The 15,460-nt window shown below is 37.2% G+C and overlaps 1 protein-coding gene across 1 annotated transcript in view; it reads right to left on the bottom strand.

The window, feature by feature from the left end:
- Positions 1-494: 494 nt before the first annotated feature.
- LOC135112801 (chromodomain-helicase-DNA-binding protein Mi-2 homolog) overlaps positions 495-15,460 on the bottom strand; it is a 108,029-nt gene continuing 93,063 nt past the window's right edge. The window contains 2 exon segments of the mRNA XM_064027623.1: positions 495-949; positions 2,310-2,435. Coding sequence (XP_063883693.1) covers positions 735-949; positions 2,310-2,435 — 341 coding nt within the window. The 3' untranslated portion in view covers positions 495-734.

Genomic DNA, 15,460 nt, shown 5'->3' with positions numbered 1-15,460 from the left:
TGGAATGGACTCAGTAATCATGTTGTTAGTGCTAAGACATTAGGGAGCTTTAAGAGAAGATTAGACGGGCTTATGGATGGGGATGATAGGTGGAAATAGGTAGGTATATTTCATACAGGGACTGCCACATTTAAGCCTGGTGGCTTCTTGCAGCTTCCCTTATTTCTTATGTTTTTATACAAACACACACACACACACACACACATAACCATGGCATCAAATAGATTTAGAAAATATTTACTGAAGGCTAACATAAATGAGCATCCTTTAATAAAAATTAACAAAATTTTGTGGAAGAACAGTCTCTTAAAACTGAATCTGCATTGTGTGAAGGTGCATATAAAGAGGATTTAGTATACTTGCATGAAAGAATAAGTGACAAAGGAGGGACAGAGAAAACTTAAGTGGTTAGCAGGCAAAACATGAAAGGAAAACCTTAATAAAAAATTATTCAATAAATCTTTCTTGTATGATAAAAAAAATCAAACAGCTTGTGTTCTGGTATATTTATTACCATTTAATCCACAGTACATAAAAATCTTACCATAACCATTTAAGACATCTGAAGAGCACAATAAAAATCTGTTGCTCCAAGATGTATGTGAGATCTACTAAAAGTGCTTTAAACATTGATGGCATTACAACAACTTAGAAGTTTCTCATCAGCACGGAATGACTAAGTTTGGATGACTTGAAGAACCACCATCAACGTGGAATTGAGTGAATTTCAAACCTCAGTCCAAATAGATTAAGTTTTTGGTGTCTGGTGACTGCTGCTGAAGATGCTGCTGCTGCTGCTGCTGGTGCAAAAGAAGAGATGCTCGGGTGGCAGCTGAGATGGTGCCAGTGTGTGAAGTGGGGGTCTGCTGCTCCAACAAGGAGTTGGAGGCTGCCAGCATATGCAGGTTAGCATTCAGGTTTGCCAGACTCCCCGGCATATTTGGCCCACCTGGAGAGGAGCAACAATGTAAGGCAAGGAATGAGACTTACCTTATCACCATTCTTGGAGCAGTACCACACTCTTGACATGAAAAGGAAACTCAACAAACCTTTCAATTAGTTTTTCCATATCAAGATACTAATGACTCCAACTTAAACATAGATAAAAATATCCCTCCCAGGCAAAAAAATTAAGCAAATAAGCAGGTTGGGTGAGAAGCTGGTAAGTGCACAGTGATACATTCCCTCCCAAGCAGTGATGGCAGTAAGCTTGGATGAGGTAGGGAGACAGTGGCTGCACAGAGTATATCATGGTGCAGTAACAGGCTAAGCAGTTTCAAAATTTGACAAGATCAATTAACATTTCCCCACAATTTCCCTATAATACAAATTATTGTATGACTACCTTATGATGCAGATGGTGTGTAAACTGCACGACTTTTCCTCCCCCACCAAATTCCTCACTTACCAACCCACCTACCTATATGTACGCACCTGTATCAACACACTTTTCCTAGTCTTGAACTAGCAAATACATACAGGATTCTCATTACTAAAGTTTTTATTAGTCAACTATTCACAAAAGCAATGTTAATCACAACCAAGATGGGAAACTGGTGATGAATCTGTTTAGCAGAAATACATACTGGTGCATTTCATTAAAAAAGTGAATTAACTCATATTCATATGACACAAATATATTATCCAATGAACACATAAACATGTTCTGTTAGTTCAGCTGCTATCCATGGCACATTCACAAATTTTGATTATATGTATTTTGAATCAGATATTAATCAATCTGATAATAAAAAATTATAATGTTCTTGTAGGGATGTTTAAAGTATGAAGATGTGTGTATGAATGTTGAACAACCATGCCATCTCAAAATGAAAATCATTGGGTGGGCTTCAGTCACCAAGCAACCCCTGGAATGGTCATGCAACACAACTAACAATACCACATTCCTTGTTCAGAGGTTATTGGGCAGCTTAGTTTAATGGCAGTCAGGAGCTTATGAAATAAATCTTAGTGATCAAATTTATCAAAATTTTTAATTTGCTACTCCAATTCTAACTGATTCAATTGTCATATGTAGATATAGTTTAACAATAAAAATACAGCCTGGGGAAAGCAAGTTCTAGCCAATGGTTCAAGTTGTAGCATACACAGGTTTGGCTTTATATGAAGACAGTGGGTACTCCTGACCACCGTAACAGCCACACTCACCGAGCCGGGTTAGTGTCACACTGGGCCACGTAGAGCGGCAGTAGCAGCAGGAGTAGCATCAGCAGCATCAGCATGGTTCTACTTGGAGGCAGGGTTGGCAGCCATGGGAGGGATACCTGGGAAGGCAGCCTGCACAGCACCTGGAGTTGTTGCAGCGCCGGGAAGTGAATACTGAGGTCTGAAGTTGGCAAAGGCAGTGTTGCCCAGGTTTGGCAGTTGGCCTGCAGGACTGTAACCCACAGGGAATGGCGTTGTCTCAGGACCTGCTGAAATAAAGCAAACATTGCAGAATTGTTAATGACCATATATGAACAGCCAATGGTATTCAGATATCCATTAATGTTTTCAAACATCCTAATAATACAAAGCAAAAATATTAAAACAGATAATAAGCAAATAATGCTGAGACTTTTCATAATGATCATAAAATAAGTAGTAAATAAATGAATAAATAAATAAATAAATAAATAGAATAAATAATAAGGAAAGTAGTTTTATATTGTATCTAGTATGTATATATGTACTAATGTATCTGCACACTAGTAATCTCTTGATTGTACGGCACACAACAGCTAAGACCTTGCTGGATGGCAATGAATGTCAGATAATATATCATTATCCCCCTAAGCCCCTCCAATGCTCCCGAACACAATAAAAATAGTCAGCAAAAATGATGGCAATACATACTTGTACAGGTAGTAATAATAACAATAACAGTAATGGCTTGAACAGTATAACTAACAATATTAAAAACATAAAGATTAAATTAGGGATGGCGTTATGCTACAGCACTGTAATAGGTTAGGTTAGGCTAGGACATGGAAGTTCCTGCAACTCAATGTCTATGAGCTGAATGTGCACTGCATTATCTAGGAAAAAGATATAATGCATCTAGTACCAAAATTTTTGCTGCATAATGTATTACAAGGATGGATATTTCAATAATACCGAATTGTTAGCACCAAATAACTTTGCACAATGGATAATAGAACTACGTATTATAAAGAAGTACCTTGGATTGTAAACATAATAAGTTTTTGGTGGGTGTTTATGGTCCAATTTACCTATAAATCAAATAATTTTTTTCCATAAGTATTAAGTGAAACGCATCCAATCTATTCCATCAACCAAGAAGTAATTATATAAACATCATTTTAAGCGCCATTATATATATATATATATATATATATATATATATATATATATATATATATATATATATATATATATATATATATATGACAAAGTGGAAATCTTCATCTCAACTGTAATCATCTTAGCACCTTCCTTTAAAGGCTTATTCATAGCACAGGGCATGATCTTAGCAATGTAATATCACAACACTGTAAAAACAGTCACAAAATAACATAGGAGAGCAGTGTGGAGAGAATGGAAGTGAGTATATTTCAGTAAATGGGAACAGTGCTATAAAGTGTCAAAATCTTTCAAGATCTAACTCCCCTCGAGATTTCTGGCACCTAGTCAAAAATAGCAGTGGTGGCACCACTGCTATCTCATCTGTTTCTAAAGCTGAACTCTTCACTCAAACCTTTGCTAAAAACTCCACCTTGGATGATTTAGGGCTTGTTCCTCCCTTTCTTCCACTTTTCGACTACTTCATGCTACCCATTAAAACCCTTAGCAGAGATGCTTTCCATGCTATCACTGGCCTTAACTTTCAGAAGGCTCTTGGGCCTGATGAGATCCCTCCTATTGTTCTCCGAAACTGTGCCTCCATGTTTGCACCTTACCCAGTCAAACTCTTCCAACTCTTGCACCTTGCCCAGTCAAACTTTTCCAACTCTATCAACATCTACCTTTCCTTCTTGCTGAAGTTTGCCCACACTTAGCCTGTTCCTAAAAAGGGTGACCATTATAATTCCTCAAACTACTGTCCTATTGCTTTAATTTTCTGCCTAGAAAATTCTTTAATCTATCCTCAACAGGAAGATTTTTAAACATCTATCTCTTCACAACCTTCTATCGGATCACTAGTATGGGTTCCAATGAGGCCGTTCTACTGGTGATCTGGCTTTCCTTACTGAGTCTTGGTATTCTTCTTTTAGAGATTTTGGTGAAACTTTTGCTGTTGCCTTGGACATATCTAGAGCTTTCAATAGAGCTTGGCACAAAGTTTTGATTTCCCAACTACCCTTCTACAGCTTCTATCCTTCTGTCTGTAACTTCATCTCAAGTTTCCTCTTGGATCATTGTATTGCTGCTGTAGTGAACAGTCACTGTTCTCCTAAGTCTATAAACAATGGTGTTCCTCAGGGTTCGGTCCTGTCACCCACTCTCTTCCTATTATTCATCACTGATCTTCTAAATCAAACTTCTTGTCCTATCCACTCTTACGATGATGACACCACCCTGCATTTTTTCATGTCTTTTCATAGACATCCAACCCTTCAGGAAGTAAACAGTTCATGGAGGGAAGCCACAGAAAGCCTGACTTCTGATCTCTAAAATTTCTGATTGGGGCAGAGCAAACTTAATATTGTTCAATGCCTCAAAAACTCAATTCTTCTATCTGTCAACTCAACACAACCTTCCAGATAACTATCCCCTCTTCTTCAATGAGACTCAATTGTCCTCTTCTACACTGAATCTAAACTGAAAACTTCACATCTCATCTCAAGCTAAAACAGCTTCAATGAAGTTAGGTGTTCTGAGTCATCTCTGTCAGTTTTTCTTGCTCCCCCAGCTGCTAACTCTGTACAGGGGCCTCATCCAGCCATGTATGGAGTAGACTTCACATGTGTGGGGGTTCCACTCACACTGCTATTTTAGACAGGGTGGAATCAAAAGCTTTTTGTCTTATCAATTCCTCTCCTCTGACTGTCTTCAGGATGGAAAGAAGAGAAGGTTGTGAATAGTAGGTTTGTCATAGAATCACTTGCAAGAGGCAAGAATCATGAAAAAAGAGAAAAATGTCTATGAATGTAAAAAGACATTCAAAGAGTAATATTCTTGAGGCAACATTGATGTATGGATCACATACCTGAACATGGAATAGGGCACAACAATTAAGACAGTATGCTGTGGAAATAAGCTATAAGAGAGGGGCATGATGAGTAACAAGATGAGAGAGTGAGAGGCTGAGAACAATGTGTGTTTGAGTCGTGGTAGACCACCTGTGCAAGTCATGTGAATTATGGGAGTGGTGGAATGGATGGAAATACACACATAGAGAGATATTGAGATAATGAGATGAAGACTGAAGAGTTTAAGGTCTGTGAAAGAAAAAAGAATATAAACAAGTAAATAAATAATAAATAAATAAATAAATAAATAAATAAATAAATAAATAAATAAATAAATAAAAACTTCATTTTATCATGCATTATGACAAAGTTTCTTTGAAAAATTTACAAAAATAAAGATGATATGGCCCCTTTCCCTTCTCATCTCTCCCATGACATCATGCTCTTCCACTACCCTGCAAGCGGGCACTGTATGTTGCTTTATTATAACTGATAAATGGCAAAATATTTTTCTTACATGGTATTCACTGGCATCTCTAGACATCTGGTGACTATACCAAGGTTATAAATAACACACATCTCTTCAGGCAGACATGCCAGAGAGAGGGAAGTTATGTATGTTATCTATCCCCTCTGATTTCACTCATCCATCTTACTTTACTTGCATCTATAGACTTCTTTTTTCCCAAGATATCAAGGGTCAACAAGATAAGATTGAAGAACCTGAAGAAAGCGGCAGGGAAGAAAAAAACAACTTTATCAGCCTGCCTTCTCCACCACCTTGTGTGCCTGGCACCCAGCTGACCAGCCCACGCTTGCTGCCACCCACTCTTTCACCTTGCCGTGACTCGCCTCACTCATTAAGCATTACCACCACCAATACCTCAACTTCACCACTTTCTTATGTTTCTGCCTGAACGTCTACCTCAGGATTGGCTTCTACACCAGCAAGTACTTCAATTCCACTCCCTATTTCTTCCCACAAGAAATCGCTTGATTTGTTGTATGATAACATCCCACAAACTGTGAAGAAATGTGAGAAATTCATTATCTCTTCTCTGCTGCAGGCAACTGCAGCACAGCTGAAGTATCCCAGAAGGGGCTGTAGGCACTGTCACAATCATTCTATATGTCAACTTCAACACAGACGTGACAGTTATCTACAACAGCTGCAGTACAATGCTGTGCAATGCCCCTGCTCCTGAATGAGTCTCTGCATGGAAAACTGTTTAGCAAATGCTCGAAAGTAAAACATCCTGGCCATTTCTGACTGATGTTTGTGGCTTGGATGACGACTTTAGAACACAATTTCAGCAGAGAAACTAACTTGATGACACACCTGTTCGGGACTAACACAGACATCTCCCAGTCTATGGAAATAGGCGAGTTGTAGACAGAAAGAAGAGGAAGGTGAAGAAGCAGCTTCAGTTCAGCAATGACTATATGCCAGGAGGGCATTAGGAAAACAAAGATACCCACACCTTTGAGCGTATAATATTTTGCATAGAAAAGGCAAACAGATGCCAGCTAATTACACTAACGTTTCATGTGAATACCATGTATTACTCCATAAGGAGTCAATGTATGACATAACATGCATAATGGATGTTGTTTTGTAGAAAAAGCAAAAATAGAAGGCAAAAATAGTTGTCTGCCTTTATCTTCAAATATCTTGGTTTGTCATATTTTTCTTCTTTTCCTTATCTCTTGCTAACCATTGCACCAATTGTAATGAAACTTTTTGCATATGAAAGTGATAAAACTGCTATTTTTGTCAGAAGCAGATTTCTAAAATTTAGGTTACTTATATTTATAAATTAGCAATATTTTCTAGTCTAGACCAAAATTTGAAAAATTCGACAAAAACAAAAATTTAAGGAAATAAAAAAATTCTTCACAACAGTATTTATAATTGAATTTAGTTTATTTGCATTTTTTTTTCAACTTTACCTAAGAAACAAAAAAATATCAAAATTTCAGTTTTTCAAAAAATTGCAAAACCATTAATGTGGTTATTTATGAAGTGATATACATGAAACTAAGCATGTAACATCACCTCACTATTATACACAATATACCAGATTTGTGAAAACTGGTTGATAATAGCAATTTTAGGGTTTTGGCCAGACGGTCCCCTTAAGAAAGTATATATAAACAAAGATAAAGGTGTTAACACAAGAGGAAGGCCACTTAGAAGACAGAAAGATTGGGTAAAGGAATACAAGCAAGAAAGAGGTGCTTGTAGTGGCCAAGTGCTTCAACAAGCTAGAAGGCTATGTATGGATAGGGAGAGGTTTAGGCACTTATGCTATGCTCACTCCCTTGGGGGAAATTCCTCAAAGGAGCAAGGCGTGAGGGACAAATATATAGATAGATTAAAAATGATTGATAAAAAGATCCACATCGTGGTGAAAACACCAAGGCATTATAAAAGATTTTATTCATTAAATTTTTTTGAGAAAATAAGAGAGACAAAGTTGGGGTGCCTGTATGACATCATTGCAATAATATGTTTCCTAAAATATTTAGCCAGCACATCAGTGTTTGGCATTCACCAATCCTTGTGTGACTTCTAGGAGAGTTGTGATTGTGATACTCTGTTCTGTGGACTTTGTTTTACATGTGACAAGAGGAAGCGAATCCTGAGAGAGCAGGGTGGAAAACCGCAATTTTCCTTCCTATAATGTGTATATCAATACCATGCTTCTAATTTTGTTAGAACAACCAACTCCCTATTACCTTGGTTTTTTGACCAGTCTACTTCACATAAATTATGTGAATTATTTTGCTTAGGTGGTTTTGAGTAATAGAAGTAGGCTTGCTCATACCATTGTCAAAGTTGCCAATGTGACATGCAGACACTTTCAACTTTGTCTCACATATTTCCTTCAAAATATACTGTACTGTCTAAGCACTTTCACAACCATGCCAAATCTTTATGTTGAGCACCATATACAGTTTAATATATATATATATATATATATATATATATATATATATATATATATATATATATATATATATATATATATATATATATATATATATATATATATATATATATATATGTAACCAGCCCTCAACATTTGTGGGTACAACATTCGGCAAATCAATCATTTGCAGATTGGCATTGTTTTTTTGTTTTTTTTGTCACAAGTTCAAATCTTGTGCACAGCACAGCTCAGTGCCACACATATATACAAAAAAGTATGCCACCTGCCACATCAAACCACATTCCCTTCACTCCAAAGTTATGTTGTCAATTTAGTGCAGTTTTGCCGACCACTTGCGTACATTTCCTATTACTGCCCAACTTTCCTTCTCCCTTGCCCTCACTCACACCATTGCAATGATGTTATGGAGACAGAAAGGTAGTGGTGACAGCAGTGGCAATACAGCATTTGGCAGCCATGCTGGTGGTTCTAAAGAGTAGGGAGGCTGGAGCAAGAGGCCACATCACAATATTCATTATTATTTTACTTTCATTAAATATTAAATAAACTGTTTGAAGCATATGCAAACACAAGTTTTTTTTCTTTACTCAAACAAGGCCATAGGGGAATCAGGAGTGTTTTTAAGGGGATGCATTACCTAACTGAGAGTGGAATGTTTGAAGATTTTATGGGGGCACACTAATTATTTCCAGATTTTCAACGTTCACAAATGTCTCTGTTATCTAAGCTAAATGAATGTTGAGCTGGCTGTATATATACTGTGTGTGTGTGTGTGTGTGTGTGTGTGTGTGTGTGTGTGTGTGTGTGTGTGTGTGTGTGTGTGTGTGTGTGTGTGTGTGTGTGTGTGTGTGTGTGTGTGTGTGTGTGTGTGTGTGTGTGTGTGTGTGTGTATATATATATATATATATATATATATATATATATATATATATATATATATATATATATATATATATATATATATATATATATATATATATATATATATATATACATACATACATACATACATACATATATATATATATATATATATATATATATATATATATATATATATATATATATATATATATATATATATATATATATATATATATATATGCAGCCAGACCTCAACATTTGTGAGCTCAACAATGAAAGACTTAATTATTAACAGATCACCATCAGAAGGGAAATATATACAAATTCTAGTTTCACAAGCTAACACCAATCTAAACCTTGCATGAAGCACATATTACCACCACACATCATCCCACATTCCCTTTCACTGCTTGCTAATGTTGTCAATGGATTGGTTTCAGGTTGTGTAGAAAAATTACATAAAATAGATGCCATACTTTGTCTCACATAAAGTGGCAAAGCTTGCTCCTCCCCTGGGAGTGAGAGGATGGACATAACTACACAGAGGCTAGTGACTGGTTGAAGGTGGCTGGTGATTGGCTGACAGAATCCAACAAAGGCTGGTCAGAAGGCAGTGGAAAATGGGTAATTTGACAGCACTTCACTGTTTTACTCAAATTTCTTAAATATATATTTAGTCATAAACTTCACACAAAGCCCCACAAAATCACTTGACCTTGACATTCCCTTCTCTTGTCCCTGTATTTACCTAGTTGTAATTTACAGGGCCTGAGTTATACTTGTGTGGCACCATCTCCATATCTACACTTGTCCAGTTTTTCTTTAAAGTTGTGCACACTAATTGCTGATACTACATCATCAATTAGCTTGCTCCAAACTTCTATATTTCTCAGTGGGATACTATATTTCTTCATGTTACTCAAGCATTTTCCTTTTTCTTAGTTTTTTTCTTGTGTCCTCATGTGTAACTGGTATTTCCTACTTCTCTTAGCAGCAGTTTCTCATTATCAACTTCTTCCATTCTATTTTACAATTTATAAATTAGTATTAAATCTCCCCTTTCTCTTCTTTGTTCCAATGTTGGCAGATTAATTTTATTTAACCTTTCTTCATATATTAATTCTTCCAGTTCTGGAACCATCTTAGTTGCCATCTTTTGTATCCTTTCTGGTTTTTTGACATATTTCTTCTTGTGGGAAGACCACACTGATTCAGCATATTCCAGCTTTGGTCTAATCACAATGGTAATTATTTTTCTTATCGTGTCTTTATCCATGTAGTGGAATGCTGTTCCAATATTTCTCACCTTTTATATGTATCTCTGAATATTCTTTCAAAAAGCTTTTCTGACTGTTGACTATCCTGTATTGTCACTCCCAGATCTTTCTTTTCTTGTACTTTTATTATTTCTTCATTTCACATTTTATATGTCCATTTTGGTCTCTTCATTTTTTTCCCATTTCCATTACATGACATTTTTTTTTCACATCAAATTTCATCTCCCACTTCTAATTCCAGTCCCAGATTTTATTCAAATCCTCTCGTAGAATTTCAGTATTTGTTGTTTCTTATATGTCTTTGTAACTTCGCACTGTCTGCAAACAAGCTCATGTCGTTCCTTCAGGCATATCATTTATGTAGACCAGGAAAAGTATTGGTGCCAGCATTGATCCTCGTGGTACTCCACTATCTACACTTCTCCATTTTGATTTAACATCTTTTACTACCATTCTCATTCTCTTCCCTTTAAGTAACTTTCCATCCTGTTTCTCTCTCTCTCTCTCTCTCTCTCTCTCTCTCTCTCTCTCTCCACTTAATCCTATATTTTCTAGCTTCCATAATTGCCTGTTGTAGGGAACTTTCTTGAATTTTTTTTTTTTTAGATCTAAATACAGTCTACCCATCCATCCTTCTCCTATGTTATATCAGTTACTCTTGAATAAAAGCTCATCAAATTGGTTACACATGATCACTTTTGTCTAAACACCATAATGTTTTTCTGTTATTATATCATGTTTTTCAAGAAATTCTGTCCACTGCTTCTTTATCACTTTTCACAGATTTTACATACTATGCTGGTCATTGTTACTGTTCCATAGTTTAGTGGTTCTTCTTTCTTTCCACTTTTATTAATAGGCACTATGTCTTCTCTTTTCCATTCCTTAGGCACTCTTCCAGTTGATAGTAAGCTCTTTATTTACTTATTATACTGGTACAATTAACTGTTTCCTGCACTCTTAAAATGAAACCTGATACTTCATCTGGTCTTGTTTTTCTCTCTTCCAGTTCCTCCATCATTTTATAAACTTCATCTTTAATTGCTAAAATTTCCCACATTTGCTTTTCTGTCTTCTCGTCTTGTGGTTCTTTAAATTCTGATTCTTCCGTAAAAACTTGTTGGAACTTTTTGTTTAAAAATTTGTTCATGTCTTTTGGATCTTTACGTTTCATTTCCACCCTTCAACCTTTACAATTTTTCTTTTGATTTAATTTTTCCATTAATGAAATATATAGAACAGTTTTGCTTCATCCTTGCACTTTTCAACTACAGTGGAACCTTGGTTACCAAATGTCTCCCTTTCCAAACAACTTGGTTTTCAAACAAAAATTTTAATTCACAATTGCTTCAGTTGCCATAATTCGGTTTTCAAACAAAGTTCCTTGATTTCAAATACAAGATGTAGCAAACGCTGCAATTTATTACTAATTTATAGTTTCTATAAATATTTCCTTCATTTTTATATATTTGGAGGAGAGACACAGAGGGTAAGACAGTAATTCAACTTTTGAAATAAGTTAAATGTGATCCCGTTGAAGAACCAGGGTTACCATATTGGGGAATTTTGTCTGCTAGTGTAAAAATATTGTGACATTTGGCAATTGAGTGTGGAATAAATTTCCACATCCACATCTTCCAAGTTGTGTGAATATGAAAAGAAATATGTACTAAAAATTATGCAAAATTCACGTTAATATATATATATATATATATATATATATATATATATATATATATATATATATATATATATATATATATATATATATATATATATATATATATATATATATACTACCTCTACTATACTATATATATATATATGTCTACTGCCTCTCAAGGAGGAGGCAGTAGACACCTGCCGAAACGATAATTACTCCCAGTGAGGTCTAAAGCACTGTTCAGGGGGTGCTGTGAACTTATCATTAAACCCAGCTGTGACCACACTGAACGTTTCCCTTTGTGTCTCACAACACAAGGGGGCAGTCACAGCCTGCCCTCTAAAGACAACTCTCTTCCTCCACACAAAACTACAAGCACCTAATAACACACACACCCTTCACTCAAAAATTTTAAAATCATCATGGCGACTCCTACACCAGCCTCAGAGTCCCCATCTGGGGAGGGGACCATAAATGTCCCCAGGTCGGACTGCCTTTCTGTCGACGACCCTAAGTGTCTTGACACCCCCCCTCAACTTTTCTTCATTAACTTCTGCAACATTCGTGGTCTAAGATCTAATTTTCAATCTGTAGAACACCACCTCTCCTCTTCTAAACCTCATCTTCTTTTCCTCACTGAAACTCAGGTGCCTGAGACAACTGACAGTAGCCCCTTTTCTGTTCCCTCCTACTTTCTCTATCCTCATTTTCAATCCAAAGCTGGATGCTGCGTTTATGTGTGCAATGACTTAACCTGCTCTTGTGCCCACGCTCTTGAATCTTCTGAGTTTTCCACCATCTGGCTACGACTACAGAGTCACTCTCATACTAAATTTATCTGTGCTGTATACCTCTCTCCTAACTCCTCTGACTATAAGAAATTCTTTGACTACTTAACTTCCAAAGTGGAGCACATTCTGACCCTCTTCCCTTTTGCAGAGATCTCCATTCTTGGAGACTTCAATGTTCATCACCAGCTTTGGCTTTCCTCTCCCTTCACTGACCATCCTGGTGAACTAGCCTACAACTTTGCTATCCTCCATGACCTAGAGCAATTGGTGCAACACCCTACTCGTATTCCTGACCGTCTTGGAGATACACCCAACATTCTTGACCTTTTCCTGACCTCTAATCCTTCTGCTTATGCTGTCACCCTTTCTTCTCCGTTGGGCTCCTCCAATCACAATCTCATATCTTTATCTTGTCATATCACTCCAATCCCTCCTCAGGATCCCCCTAAGCGAAGGTGCCTCTGGCATTTTGCCTCTGCTAGTTGAGGGGACCTGAGGAGGTATTTTGCTGATTTTCCTTGGAATGACTACTGCTTCCGTGTCAGAGACCCGTCTTTGTGTGCTGAGTGCATAACAGAGGTGATAATGTCTGGCATGGAGGCATACATTCCTCACTCTTTTTCTCGCCCTAAACCTTCTAAACCTTGGTTTAACACAGCTTATTCTCGTGCTATACATGATAGAGAGGTGGCCCACAAAAGGTACTTAAGCCTTCCATCACCAGAATCTCATGCACTTTATATTTCTGCTCAGAACCATGCCAAGTCTGTTCTCCAACTAGCCAAAAACTCCTTAATTAACAGAAAGTGTCAAAATCTTTCAAGATCTAACTCCCCTCATGACTTCTGGCATCTAGCCAAAAATATCTCCAATAACTTTGCTTCTTCTTCTTTCCCTCCTTTATTTGAACCAGATGGCACCACTGCTATCACATCTATCTCTAAAACTGAACTCTTCACTCAAACCTTTGCTAAAAACTCTACCTTGGACGATTCTGGGCTTGTTTCTCCCTCTCCTCCACCCTCTGACTACTTCATGCTACCAATTAAAATTCTTTGCAATGATGTTTTCCATGCCCTCGCTGGCCTAAACCCTCTGAAGGCTTATGGACCTCCATTTGTTCTCCGAAACTGTGCCTCTGTGCTTGCACCTTACCTAGTCAGACTCTTTCAGCTCTGTCTGTCAACATCTACCTTTCCTTCTTGCTGGAAGTTTGCCTACATTCAACCTGTTCCTAAAAAGGGTGACCGTTCCAATCCCTCAAACTATCGTCCTATTGCTTTAATTTTCTGCCTGTCTAAAGTTTTTGAATCTATCCTGAACAGGAAGATTCTTAAACATCTATCACTTCACAACCTTCTATCTGATTGCCAGTAGGGGTTCCATCAAAGCTGCTCTACTGGTGATCTACTGGCTTTCCTTACTGAGTCTTGGTCATCCTCTTTTAGAGATTTTGGTGAAACTTTTGCTGTTGCCTTGGACATCTCAAAAGCTTTTGATAGGGTCTGGCACAAAGCTTTGATTTCTAAACTACCCTTCTATGGCTTCAACCCTTCTCTTTGTAACTTAATTTCAAGTTTCCTTTCTGACCATCCTATTGCTGCTGTGGTACAGTCACTGTTCTAAATCTATTAACAATGCTGTTCCTCTGGGTTCTATCCTGGCACCCACTCTCTTATTATTCATCAATAACCTTTTAAACCAAACTTCTTGTCCTATCCACTTCTACACTGATGATGCCACTCTGCACTTTTCCACGTCTTTTCACAAACGTCCAACCCTTCAGGAAGTAAACATTTCACACAGGGATGCCACAGAATTCCTGACTTCTGATCTTTCTAATATTTCTGATTGGGGCAGAGCAAACTTGGTATTGTTCAATGCCTCAAAAACTCAATTCCTCCATCTATCAACTTGACACAAACTTCCAGACAACTATCCCCTTTTCTTCAATGACACTCAACTGTCTCCCTCTTCTATACTGAACATCCTCAGTCTGTCCTTTATTTACAATCTGAACTGGAAACTTCACATCTCATCTCTAGCTAAAACAGCTTCTATGAAGTTAGGCATTCAGAGATGTCTCCGTCAGTTTTTCTTACCCTCCAGCTGCTAACTCTGTAAAGGGGCCTTATCCATCCATGTATGGAGAATGCTTCACATGTCTGGGGGTAGGGAGGGTTCCACTCATACCACTCTTCTAGACAGGGTGAAATTAAAAGTTTTCATCTCATCAACTCCTCTAACTGACTGTCTTCAGCCTCTCTCTCATTGCTGCAATGTTGCATCTCTAGCTGTCTTGTACTGCTATTTTCATGCTAACTGCTCTTCTGCTCTTGCTAACTGCATGCCTCCCCTCCTCCTGCGGCCTCGCTGCACAAGACTTTCTTGTTTCTCGCATCCCAATCATTCATCCCTTTTTCTGGTAAACTCTGGAACTCCCTGCCTGCTTCTGTATTTCCACCTTCCTATGACTTGAATTCCTTCAAGAGGGAGGTTTCAAGACACAACCCTCAATTTTTTTATTGCTGCTTTGGATCTTTTTCTGGGACTAGCATCTCAGTGGGCTTTTTTTTTTTAGTGGATTTTTGTTATCCTTGGCCAGTGTCCCTTTTAGATAATAAAAAAATAAATAAATAAATAAAATCTTTGCACTTGCACATCTTGTACTGAACCACACCTGTTTTTCTTTAGGTTTGTATAATGGGCCAAATTTCTTCACTCCAGTCTCATATATTTCCATAAAAATGTCATATTT

This window comes from Scylla paramamosain, chromosome 24 (genome assembly GCF_035594125.1).
Source record: "Scylla paramamosain isolate STU-SP2022 chromosome 24, ASM3559412v1, whole genome shotgun sequence".
In the NCBI taxonomy this organism is placed as follows: Eukaryota; Metazoa; Arthropoda; class Malacostraca; order Decapoda; family Portunidae; genus Scylla; species Scylla paramamosain.
Note: the sequence above shows the minus strand (reverse complement) of the source record. Positions and strands in the feature narration are given on the sequence as shown.